The 13,294-nt window shown below is 42.5% G+C and overlaps 1 protein-coding gene across 3 annotated transcripts in view; it reads right to left on the bottom strand.

Moving 5' to 3' along the window:
• Nucleotides 1-1,563: 1,563 nt before the first annotated feature.
• plxnb3 (plexin B3) overlaps nucleotides 1,564-13,294 on the bottom strand; it is a 110,284-nt gene continuing 98,553 nt past the window's right edge. The window contains exons 37-40 of one of the 3 annotated variants that reach the window (XR_016115986.1): nucleotides 7,726-7,801; nucleotides 7,427-7,529; nucleotides 5,238-5,312; nucleotides 1,564-5,161 (exon numbers count right to left, since the gene is read on the bottom strand). Coding sequence is in view for 2 of the 3 variants with exons in the window: in XM_089004347.1 (XP_088860473.1) it covers nucleotides 5,057-5,161; nucleotides 5,238-5,312; nucleotides 7,726-7,801 (256 nt within the window). In the remaining variant the exon portion in view is untranslated. The remainder of the gene's footprint in view (nucleotides 5,162-5,237; nucleotides 5,313-7,426; nucleotides 7,530-7,725; nucleotides 7,802-13,294) is intronic. The other 2 variants (XM_089004347.1, XM_089004360.1) reach the window with 2 other exon arrangements.

Raw genomic sequence — 13,294 nt, 5'->3', positions numbered from 1 at the left:
ACCTGGGAACATATTATTTTCATTTTTAATGGTTTCTTATGGGAAATTAATGTTTGGCAGACGAACATTTCACCTTACACACATCTTCTCTGAACCAATTAAGTTTGGGAGCTGAGGCATCACTGTACCAAAAACGTAAAAAAAAAACTGGTGGGTGAGAGGGGATGGAGCCTTTTGGGTTGCTGGTCCCACTCCCTGGAATGAGCTGCCACTCAACATTGGGCAAGCCCCCTCACTGGCCATCTTTAAAACCTGTCTCACTTGTACTCTATCTCGGTTTCACTCCCTCTTGCTTTCTACTATTTTTGTCACTGCTTTATTTTCTATATATGGTAGCTGTGCATGTTACGCACTTCGTTGCAGCTTCAGCTGTTGTTAAAGTGCGCTAGAAATCAATATGAATTGCATTGTATTGTATTGTACAGCAGCCTCACTTCTTCTGACTCCCCTCCCTGATTTCCCCCCTCTCTGTCTCATTTTTCCTCCCCAAACATCATTTTCATTTTGCCTCTTTCCCTCCCATTTTTTTGCCACCACTTTATTCCTTCCTCCTCGATGCTCGAATGCAGGCGGCCATTGTGCTCTTCTACCTGGTGGCCTTCCTGCTTCTCCTGCAGAAGCTTTGCTCTTGCGTAAGCTGCTTCATTTGCACGTAGCTTCAGCAGGAGATGCAACCGTTGGTCATTGTCATTGGAAGACGGACCACCTGCAGATGAGAAGCAAAAACCATCCGGATAACACACGTCCAAGATGGCGCCCGCGTAGGCAGCCTTGAGCAATTGCTCTTGCCAGCATTGCTTTTTATTGGGGGCGGTTATTTTTGTGTTTTTTGTCACTTTGTGTTGTTGTGCATTGTGTGGAATGGAAACGGGTTGTTTTTCAGCATTTTTCGGCCGCCACATTCATCAAGGAGGAGACTCCGCTGAGCCGTTGCACTTTTCAGCAGCATGAATATGCCAGCACTGTTTTTGACTTCGGTCAGTGCCATTTGACTGGTATGGACGATGCGTATATGGAAGTGTTGCGGCTTGGAATTGAAGCGGATTGACGTGGGACAGGAGATGGGAGACAATCTCTTTTGGTCAACGCGCGAGCAAGCCGGCAACTTGTACGACAGTTTTGGCCAGCCAGCCAGCAACTCACTCTCACACAGCAATTCAGTGTGTAATGGCACCACCAGAGTTTGGGAGTCATTTAGCCTCCGAGTCTATATTCAACATTTTGAACGGATTTTGACTTACAACCATTTTGATTTACAGTCGTTTGGTCGGAACGGATCTTGGTCGTAAGTCGGATGTTAACTCTATTTGTTTTTTTGTTTTTTTGTTGCTTTAAATTCAAGATGGCGTTGCGAGCGTGGCTGCCTGTACAGCAGCTCCTGTATTTTGTTTATCTACTTCTTCCTTTAATCACTTTACTGCTGGGAAATGTCAATGTCTCCACTGCGAGACGAGTAATGGCTAATCCAATCTAATCTTATTGTGACGGTAATGTTCAGTGAGAGACTGTGGGCAGGGCAGCTCTTTTCCCAGATGTAAAATACAGGAACCAACACATGGAAAATTCATGTTAAATTTGATCCTTTATTGATTTTGCCATGGTAAAAAGTTTAACATTATGTATTGACGTTGCACATCTGCAAAAAATGTGTTAGAATGAATAATCATTTTTTTATCCTCTGTGGAAAAGTATCGGCAGCTCATCCAATTAGAGCAGTCCTCTCATGAAAAAGCAAGAGCAGCTTTTTCTTCCCATTACATGAAAGCATATCATTGTCTTGTTCTATAAAATACACAGCATACATCAATCTTCAGCGTCAACACACGCATGCAAACAATCAAGTTCAACGTTCAAGACAAGCTGAAAAAAAGCAGAGAAAGAACCCATACATCACAAATATCCGAAAAAAAAACCCAGTCTTTATCATCGATGAAAAGGTTTCTTGAGATGTCATCTGTCCTTCTATGAAGGACAGATGAAACGTCCGACACCTTGAAAGAAGTCCAGATGACGGCTGAAGAAACCTTTTCATCGATGGACAACTCCTGTACCACTGACAGCTTACACAGAAGTCTTCATCTCATCATCATCATCATCATCATCATTATCATCATCATCTTCATCATCGTCACGGTCGTCAATGTTGACTGACAGTTTGGTTTGGATTAAAAAAAAAGATTCGTCAAGACAAGATCATTCATCCATGATCCAAACGGCATATGTACATTAAAACCCAGCATGAAAAAAAAACCCTGATAAGGTCACATGACACCAATCATTGTGCGATTTAATTAAAAATAGCTGTGAACTCATCGTCATCGCTATTATTAATGTTATTGCTATTTACTGTTTGCGGACTTTGACTTCAGTCTTTACAGCTGCTTAACTCATTCACTACCATTCATGAATTAGTTTGGTTTTGTTTTTTCTTGCTAGGGTGCCGATGTTTTCTTGCTAGGGTGCCGATAAAGCGCTGGCAATGTTTCTCCCTTCCACAAGGGGGGAGCATTTGCCTTTTTCCATGTTAGGGCTTTGTTTCAGCTTCCACTGTTGTTAAAGCGCTATATAAACCGATATGCATGTATTGCATTGCATTTTGTACACCCGCCCTCATTTCAAGCTCATGTAACTCCAGACCCATATCCTTTAGGAATTAACTATTTTAGTCTGATGAAAGAACAGAGTTTAAGGTTTCCACAGCTGGCTTGAATGCTTATGTCGTCCTAAGAGTCAATATTCTGTGGGTCCTGGAATTCGAGTGACAATGACAAAAGCCCTGGCACTGGAGCGGACACATTTTTGGACATCGTCTGGCAGTGAAGGAGTTAATCAGAATACAAATACAGTAAAGTCTCGTTATATCGATATTCAAGGGAGTCCGGAAAAATATCGATATAACCGGGACTATCGATATATCCGATCCTGCGCCGAACTGCATTAAACAAAAGCCGCCAAAAGAGGGCAGCCAAGCGCCATATAAGAAACGGAGCTGGCCATTAGCTCCCTTTTTTTTGGGAGATGTTCCCCCAATGTTGCCTCAAAATGGCACATATAATTCTTTAATGATTGTAAACATGTATGCTTTAATCTTCAGAACTACAGTGTATTTGAAACATATTCATAACTGGATGTGTAACAAGAAAGCATATTATCCGAATCTGAAGCCATTGTTTGGATTCACAAGCAATGCAAGACGTCTTGGCGTGAAGTCATTTTTATTTGCATTTGAATAAAAAGTGACATCGGCTGTCCTTTAATACACAGTATGGAATGTTAATAATTTTCAAAATCATCGCGCTTCAGCAGACAAAACAAGAAACATTGTTGCAAAAAACGATTGCATTCATATACAGTACAGTGGGCATGTACATAACACAACAGGGAAACTGCAACGCTTACATCTTACTGTATTATGTATACAATTTAAAAGTCATCAATCTTCTTCTGCTTCCCATTTTTACCTTTTAACACAAACACTTCAATCTCGTCTGCTACACACGAGCTAGCGTCTGAAAATGAAAATGGCTCTGCTACACGGGTGCTGGGCACGTAACCAAGTCACCTGACCAAGTCGACCAATGGCGCGACTGATGGCGTGACACGTAACCAAGACACGTGACCAAGTTGACCAATGGCGTGACCGATGGCGTGTCACGTGACAAAGTCACACGGCCAAGTCGACCAATAGCGCGACCGATGGCGGCTCATGTGACCAAGTCGACCAATGGCGCGACCGATGGCGGCTCACGTAACAAGACACGTGACCAAGTTGACCAATGGCGCGACGGATATATCGATATAAACAACAAAAATGGCCGGCGGGGGATGAAAAGGAGCACCGTAATAACCGGATTATCGTCATAACCGGGTATCGTACTAAACGGTACTAATTATAACCGATATCGATATAACGAGACTTTACTGTATTTTTATTGGCCAAGTATGTAGAACATAGTGGTGACAACAGCACAGCTTCCCTCCACCTGGAATTGGCTTGGAGTAATTTTGTGTCAAGATGTTATCCATGGGTCAATCGAGTTGATCATTCCCGATTGCCTGAATGATTAATGGAATGATTGATTGGATGGAGCACATGTATCAATTGAACATATGCCATCTTTTTGTGCTTTGACTTGAAGATTTGTATGAAAATCTGTGAAAAGCAGTACAGGCTGGAGTGTTTCCTCTCAGGCCTTCTCAGACACTCTATTCACCAGTGGCAAAGCCTTCTCTGCTAAAATGATCTGAATCGAATCACGGACTAATGTGAATTATATTTTGTCCATGAATTCTGATGACATCATTTTAAATTGTTTTTCAGCTTCCTTTTCCCCCGTTGTGTGCTTTCGTATTTCGTATTGCATTTCAGCCATCATTTGTTACCAGGGTCACAAATCGACCTGGACACCTTCACAATCAGTTCTGCAAGCCCTGTCGCATCAAATAAGTGTTGCTTTAACCAATCAGATTTCGAGTTTGCAACCCAAGAGGGGTACCAAGGCCTACTTGAAGGGGTTGCTAATAGTTTTTGCAAATTATGATTGCCTAGTCATATGATTGGCTAGTCACTAGCCAATCATAGTATCACTAGCCGCAAGTGATAAGCGCATACTCGCCCGAGCCAGCACACTGTATCATCGGTAGCGAGCTACATAAGCAATTTTTTTGTGCTTATTTAATTGTGGTTTTGTCAAGCCACAATGGCTGAAGGAGGAGAAGAAATGGATTTGCTTCCAGATTTACTATTAAAGCCATTTATAAGACGGACCTTTCAAGAAAAAAAATGGGCATTGTTAAGAAAGGTCGGTCAGTTATTTCCTGGTTAATTATACCCACTGGTGAACTTAAATCACAGCACACATTTTTTTCAGTCTGGAGTGATCCCGACAGAGCTCTACTGAAGTCCTAGCCATGAAATCCACAGCACGCCACTGCTATTCCCCAATCACAACATGGCTCGCGAACTCAGTCAGTCACTCCAAAAAGTCTCTTCTAGTCTATTTATTGCCTGCAACCAGTTGAGGATTGGGTTCTTTAGGGGTGATACTATAGGCCATCAGAGATCAGTGACCTTGTTCTCCACCAGTGCGGCAACTTGCTGCAGTCGATATGCCAACTGCATCTTCTGACCACAATTGTCCTCCTCCAGGGACAGGATGACCTGAGTCACACCGCCACGGGGACAACATGACTACATACTGCGTGTGCACGTACATGTGTGTGTTTGTCTTAGTTACCTGGTCATAATATTTGTTGATGTACTTGTAGAGTTCATGAAGTGCAACAAGACTGTTCATCTTAGAGGCTAAGCTCTGAAAATACAAAGCAGAAACAAGGGCTCTCATTAGCCCTTCTAATAATCAGAATCAGAACCAGCTTTATTGGTATGTAGAACATATATAACATGTAGAACACATGTTTGTCTCCGACAGAACACGCTGCACTAGTATCATCTAAGAAAAGGAGGCACTGAACAGTTCTTTGGGTTACTGTTTAGAGAATTAATGGTGATGGGGGGAAGAAGGGGTTTAAATGTCTGCTGGATTTGGATCGGCAGCGCCTGCCTGAGGGAAATTGCTGGAAAAGGTGGTGGGCAGGCTTCGAAGGGTCCAGTTGGATTTTCCGTGTCCTTGTCTTGAATCAGAATGTCTTGAATTTTTTTTTTCAAGAATCGGAATGAGAATGAATAGTTGTGAAAGCAGAATGTAACAAGTATCAAATTCCAGTCTGATGTCGTCCCAACAAACTTGTCCGTAGCTGATTGGAGAGCAGATCGCTGCTGTGTGACTTCCTATACTTGTCCGTAGCTGATTGGACAACAGATCGCTGATGTGTACTTTCAAAACTAGGTTGAGCGGGCGGGCTTTGTTCTCTTGGCTTCCCGTCCCTACGAGAGATGTTCTCCTTTTGTTTCACTAGAATAAAGACGTTTTTTGTTCACCATCTATCGTCCTCGCTGATATTTCATCACAGAACTTCGTTGAACACCGAACCAGATGAGAAACAAGAATTAGAACCGAACAGTGGCCTTTTCCAAGGACCGATAGATTTAATGTGAAGTCCCATCCTGCTTCAAACTGTCGACTATCGTCCCAGTTCCAAAGAAACCAGCACCCTCGGGATTGAACGACTATCGACCTGTTGCTCTGACGTCTGTGGTCATGACGTCTGTTGAACGCCTCATGCTGAACCACCTAAAGAACATCACCGGACCTCTGCTAGACCCTCTTCAGTTTGCCTACCGGGAAAACAGGTCTGTGGAGGATGCAGTCAACATCGGACTGCACCACATCCTCGGCCAACTTGACAACACAAGAACCTACGCAAGGATCCTGTTTGTGTACTAAAGCTCTGCGTTCAATACCATCATCACAGAACTCCCCATTTCCAAACTTCTCCAGCTTGTTGTGTCCCCTAAGATCTGCCAGTGGATCCTCAGCTTCCTGACAGGACGGACACAACAGGTCAGACTGGGAAATATATCATCCTCAACACGAACCACGTGCACTGGAGCCCCGCAGGGATGCGTCCTCTCTCCATTGCTCTTCTCTCTCTACACGAACGACTGCACCTCAACGCACCTAGCTGTCAAATTCATAAAGTTCGCAGACGACAGCACGGTCATCGGTCTCATCAAAGACGGCGACGAGTCTGCGTACCGACAACAAGTGGAGCAGCTGGAGCACTGGTGCAGCCGTCACAACCTGGAGCTGAACACGCTCAAGACAGTTGAGATGATGGTGGACTTCAGGAAACATCCATCACCACAGCTACCCCTCACACTATCCAACTGCCTGGTGTCAACCGTTGAGACCTTCAAGTTCCTGGGAATCACAGTCTCCCAGGACATGAAGTGGGAGGTCAACACCAACTTTGTCTTGAGAAAGGCCCAACAAAGAATGTACTTCCTGAGGCTGCTAAAGAAAGTATGGCCTGCCACAGGAGGTGCTGCAACATTTCTACACGGCTGTCATTGAATCCATCCTGTGTTCTTCCATCACCGTTTGGTTCGGGGCCGCCACAAAAATTGACAAAATCCGACTTCAACGGACAGTTAGGACGGCGGAAAAAATCATTGGCACCGCCCTACCCACTCTCGAGGACACTGCAAGAATCCAAACAAGGGCGCAGAAAATCCTACTGGACCCTCCGCACCCTGCCCACCACCTTTTCCAGCTACTCCCCTTAGGCAGGCGCTACCGATCCGTGCGCACCAAATCCAGGAGACATTTAAACAGCTTCTTCCTCCAAGCCATTAACTCTTTGAACTCTTTGAACTCTTTGAACAGTAGCCCAAATGGAACTGTATAGTGCCACTTAGCAATTTTTTGATGATGATGATACTATTGCAGCGTGTTCTACCGGAAACAAATTCCTTGTGTGTTCTACACTTGGCAATAAAGATGATTCTGATTCTGATTGTAACCTGGCTCAAGAGCTCTTCTCGTACAAGAGCGTATGAAGTACTCCCCTCCGCTCTGGCTCGATTTATGACCCGGGGATGACAGTTTGACAGACTGGTTCTTGTTCTTATCAAAGTGCACAAGAAACCATTGTGTAACAACAGGATGAAACTTTTAAAATATGATAACTTTGATACTGTCTGTTCTCTGTCACACAGATACAGATTGTTTTTCAGCATTTTTGGCCACACCATTCATTGGAAACAAAGAAGCATCATCTCCATATCTAGTTGAAATGTTCCGCTTGTTTCGTTTCACTCACCCCAGACAGTTCAGTCAAAGTGGAGTTCATCTCTTGGTAACAGCCAGAAGCTGCACTGTGGATGTCACTGTAATACCTTTGACACACACACACACACACACACACACACACACACACACACACACACACACACACACACACACACACACACACACACACACACACACACACACACACACATACACTTGCGGTATTACACAATGTCACACGGCTGGATGGATGCATGTAACTGTCGCAGCTTGGAATTGAACTGAATTGACATGGGATCAGGAGCTGTGAGACCATCTCATTTGGAAATGAATTTATCTGAGTTCATATGAACACGCTCAGCGTTTTTCATTTTCACTCAAATTGGAGGACCCACAGAATATTGAGTTTTAGGATGATGTAAACATTCAATGCAGCGGAAGAGTGTTAGACTCTCTTCTCTCATCAAAAAGAGTTCATTCCTAAATTATATGGATCTGGAGTTATCGCAGCTTGAAATGAGGGTAGCTGTACAAAAGACAAATGCTTCCCCCTTGTGGAAGGGAAACAACATTGCCAGAGATCTGACCAGCGCTTTATCGGCACCCCCCGCAAGAAAATCCAAAACCCGAACCAATTCCGGAATGGCGCGCTACGTCATATTTTCAATTCCCGAATAAATTCGGGAATGGCAGTGAATGGGTTAATGTGTCTACGTGAACACAAGAATGGGGCATCTTCAGCCATTGAAAATGTTGTTTATTAATGTATTATTTTGAGATTGCCATAAAAAAATATAACATGAACTAAGAGCTTGCCAGTAAACATTTCTTGAATAGTGTAGGATACTGGGAAAAAGCTATTTGGCTGGCTGGGTATCTCGCTGGCTTTCTATTAGCTAGCTGGCTAGCTATCTAGCAGGCTATTTGTAAGCTATCTATTAGCTATGTAGCTAGTTGGCTAGCTATCTAGCTGGCTATTTATTAGCTGTCTGGCTCTCTCGATGGCTGGCTAGCTATCTAATAGCTGTAGAGCTCTGTGGCTGGCTAACTAGCTATCTACTCGCTATCTATTAGCTATCTACCTAACTTTCTGTCTATTTGAGTTACTTCGGTTACTTCACGAATTGCGTTTACTGTGTTTGAATGAACCGAAAATTTGTAATCAACAGGATGATAAATTTCATTCTCATCATTTTCTTTTTTTTCAGTTACTCATCAGATAGAAATTTGCTATCTATTTCTGTTAGCTATCTGGCTGGCTGGCTATATAGCTAGCTTTCTATTATGTAGTTGGCTAGCTATCTAGCAGGCTATCTGTTAGCTATCTATTAGTTATCTATTAGCTAGCTCGCTAACTTTCTATCTACTTGAGTAATTCCGGGTTGAGTAAACGTGGCTTCAGCTGCTCACCCACAGAAAAACTGATCATGTGACTGTAAAGTGACCATGAGCGTTGAAAAGTTTGAAAGGCGCTTAAAAATTAAATGTATTATTATTATTATTATTATTATTATTATTATTATTATTATAAGTCAGAAGTTACTTTGATTGTTGTTATTATTTTAGTTTATTTTTTTGCTATTGAGAAATCAGAATACTCAGGAGGTCATCATGAAGGACTACGTAATGCCAACAGAGGTGGAGTGGAAAGGGTGGAAAAAAAAAACAAAGGGGCATAGCATGTCCGCAGTAATACAGTGATACCTCAGCTTACGAACTTAATTGGTTCCCAGAAAGTGTGTGTAAGGTCAAAAGTTCATCTTCTAAACATGTATTTCTCCTAAGAAACTATTAAAATCAGAATAATTTGTTCCCAGGTCCCCATAAAACATCATTTCCTACGAAATAAGCCTTAAATCTACACAAAATATACGTTATTTTATGTATAATAAATGTGCTATTGTATTGTACTTAAAGAAATAAACTGTACTGTATAATCAAGTCGTTTTATTGAACTTTGTGATGGTTGTTGATGTAGTTGCCTCTTGATGATATCCGAGTGAAGTTGCCATGCGTTCTAGGCAATAATACCCTCACTCACACCCCTGCTAGCTGCTTTTCGTTAATCCAAATCAACATAATTTTTTCAACCGCCTTAGACAACACAGAAACACCCTTAGCCACATGTAGCAATGGTCGACTTAGCGTAATGGTACTGGGACGCTAAGTCACAACAAAACACACACCTCGTTGGTGTTTTTCAATTACCTCCTTTGTTGGGGTAATTCGCTACACGAACATTTTTAAACATTGCTTTCTAATCTTTGTTTACGTTTTGGACTTCCTGATACGTCATATACTGCCTTCCCTTACATGATGTCGCATCTACATTACGTCACATCCTATCGCGTCACACCCTGTGCGCCATATATAAATGCTCTCCCAGTTCTTCACTCTCTCCCATGCTTCCTCCTTAACCGACACCGAGATGTCTCCCCTCTCTTCAAGATTAAGCCAACTTTCTGTTCAAAACCTGGCTTCCTGATGACTTAACCATCCTCTGCCATCAACGCCCGTAGAAGAAATGAATCAGGGACGAACGGTCAAAATAAACCCATTATTATTGGTGCCGGAAGACTTCGGGTCCTAGCTGATGGCTTCGAGAGGGGGGCCGGGGGGAGGAGTGGGCCATGTGTTGCTTCCAGTGAACTAAGCTCTCTTTTTCTATCGAGAGTGTTCGGAAAGAGTGGGCCATCCCTCCCTTCTGGTGTCCGTCACTCAGGATTTTTTCACGGGTGAGTTGGCACCGCTCGTATTCAGCTATGTTGAGTGACTGTATTGTGGAATTCCTCTGGCCAAAAGAATTCTAACTACGGTTAATCTGCGCATCGGTGACCTTGAGGGCAGGTGAATGTGGTAAGGTAGACCAATTCCAGCCGAGCTCTGTGGGTGTAGACTTACTACGCTAGACTCTTTAATGCTTGTACGGGTTAAGAGTCGTAGTCCGTGCGCTCGGCGGACGATAGGGCTTAAGACCGAGACCCACGCGCGAGGGATGGCGAAAAATTTATTTATTCATTTGGAGCCGGACGATTATGTGTTTTTTTTTTTTGTTTAATTGCAGCTGCAATAGATGGTAGATTATCGTAACATTAATGCATTCACCAACACTAGCGCATTGTCAGCGATGCATTACTACGGGGTTTCCCAGGGCAGCCCGTGGGGAAAGAGAGGGGTTGGCTGAGGAGGGGGGGGGGGGCATTTGGAGAAGCCATTTGTCTTGTGTCTTGTGTCTTTTCTCTTCCCTTTTTGTGTGTTTCATTATGTGCTTTCGTGTATGTGTGTGCATTGTATTTGTGTATTTCTGTGTATGTGCACGTGTTGTGTGTGATTCGCTGTAACAAAGGGACGAGGGAGGGGGGTAGGGGGGGGTTGCCCAGAGAGAGCGGGCAGCCCACTCCTCCTCCTTCTCTGCCCTGAAGGGGTGGGGGTAAATTCACAGCCGCATTCTAGGATCGGCAAATTGATTAGTTCGCCGAATAGGTAGATAAACGGAAATAAAATGAAGGTTTGCGTTATCATTCACAAACATATTGTGCAAAATACATTGTTCTTGCCGCATGTAATTCTGTCGCCCAGTTCCCTCTTCTTCACAGGACGAGAGACTGCCTTGTCAAGAGGACTCGACGGGGGTGCCATGCAGACGACTATCCTGTCTCATTGGCAAACCTGTCCAACTATGCCAGCTTGAAGTCTTCATGAATGACATAACACTGTTTTTCCCATAGCTCTTTGATGAATACTGTCCACTTGAAACTAAAAACTAAATTAAATAGGCAGGCAAATTAGACTAATTGAATAAATAAATAAGCCAACAAACAAATGAATAAACAGAAGCCAAACATGAGTGAATTTGGAGGCAAAAGTAAAGTATTTTTGTTAGATTGGATAAAGTGTTTTCACTAAGAAAATTGAAGACCTTGAAGTCAGGATACCAATGTTTTTGTCTGCGATCGGGACAAATAATTTTGGAATCCTGATTCGGGCGAATGCAAAATGAAATGGAAATTGTATAAAATGACAGGAACATTTATCTCAAATTGGATGGAATTGGCAAGGTAAATGTTGCTTGATTCGCTGGTGATTAATTACTTAAAAGAGATTCACCAGTTGATATCATTGAATTTTTCATAAAATAAAAGTTTATAGATTTATTAAGATAATGATTGTGACATGATCATTGCACTTGTTTTGACCTGACAATTGTCATCCCCCTGAAGTCAATGAACAGATGATTTGATGAAATAGAATTTGATTGGATTCACCTTTATTAGTTTCTAAGCAGAGACATTAATTTGAAGAGGACAAGATTGAATTGCAAAATTTGATGACTAAACTTTTTTCCATTACGGTTTTTATGCAGATGATGTGGACCGCAACAATTTGCAAACACAGCTGGGATGGTGGTTGAGAAATTGTTCAATTTGCCGGACGAATTGATGAACTGTGAGATGCACAAGCTATTTGCATCCACCCATCCTGTGATTTTCTAGGCGCAGACGCTGCTGAATCACAGTAGCATGTTGATTCTGCATTTTGATTCTTGATGTTTTTGGAAACAAAATTGAATCCCTGTTTCAATTGTCAATGGCTGGTGTAATCCACTTACACATCTAGATTTTGGCATACCCAATTAATGATTTGCGATCGATGACAGAGCCCCTATTGATAATAGTTTTGATTTCCAAAAGTATAGTGTTTGGCATTTATTCAAATGCATGACAATATTTCTCATCTAACCATCTAGCGAGCGACAAATTGTGACAATTGAGCTTGATCGAACGAAAGATATCCATTGTTGGAGATGCGATGGCGGAGATCCAACGTTAAGACAGACGCAAATGCTAATTTATCTTCTGGCTGCCTTTGCGTACAGTGATGACATTTGTCAGTTCGAAAGTAGTTTATAGTTGTGACTAAAAGGGAGGTTAAACTGTTGAGATTGATTTGATTACAAATTATTATTATTATTATGAATTGAATGCAGTGCACATTAAAGTAATTGACTGCAGTGCACATTAAAGGAATTTATCGCCGAATTGGGACAAGGAGATTCTTCAGAAGGGAATAACTCCTGGTGCATCTGTGCGAGGGTGATCAGAGATGAAGCTGGGTTGCGCGGATGGATGTCCTATGCAGAAGCGAAACTGACTGTCAACTGGTGCCCTCCAACTGAATGACAAAAGGAGAGTATGATGAACATTTACGCAGATTGCCATAATGTTGCTGACCATGTGAACTTTTGCTAAAGAATTGTAGAAGGCTGTCCTCCACCCATACAATGTGGTGACATGTAAATGTCTACCCCGCACAAAATTTGCTGATATGATTTGCTTGGATGCCTGACATGCCGTAATTTGGCCTCCAAAATTTTGGAACAGTGATTGACAAATGGTTTTATACAAATTGATAATCTGTGCAATGTCAAAGATGGATCATGTTTTCCACGCAAACACGTTCCCAGTTGGCAAATTGAGACTTTTCATGTCTCAACAGGGTGGAGTGACGATAGCTCAGATCATCATTACCAAAATCTTCACTTTTGGTAAGGAGTGATGTTGGCTGCAATGTCATTCCCCAAGAAAGTGGTGCCGTCCAGA

Source organism: Hippocampus bargibanti, linkage group LG01 (assembly GCF_051943395.1).
Source record: "Hippocampus bargibanti isolate YZ-2025 linkage group LG01, ASM5194339v1, whole genome shotgun sequence".
NCBI classification, from domain to species: Eukaryota; Metazoa; Chordata; class Actinopteri; order Syngnathiformes; family Syngnathidae; genus Hippocampus; species Hippocampus bargibanti.
Note: the sequence above shows the minus strand (reverse complement) of the source record. Positions and strands in the feature narration are given on the sequence as shown.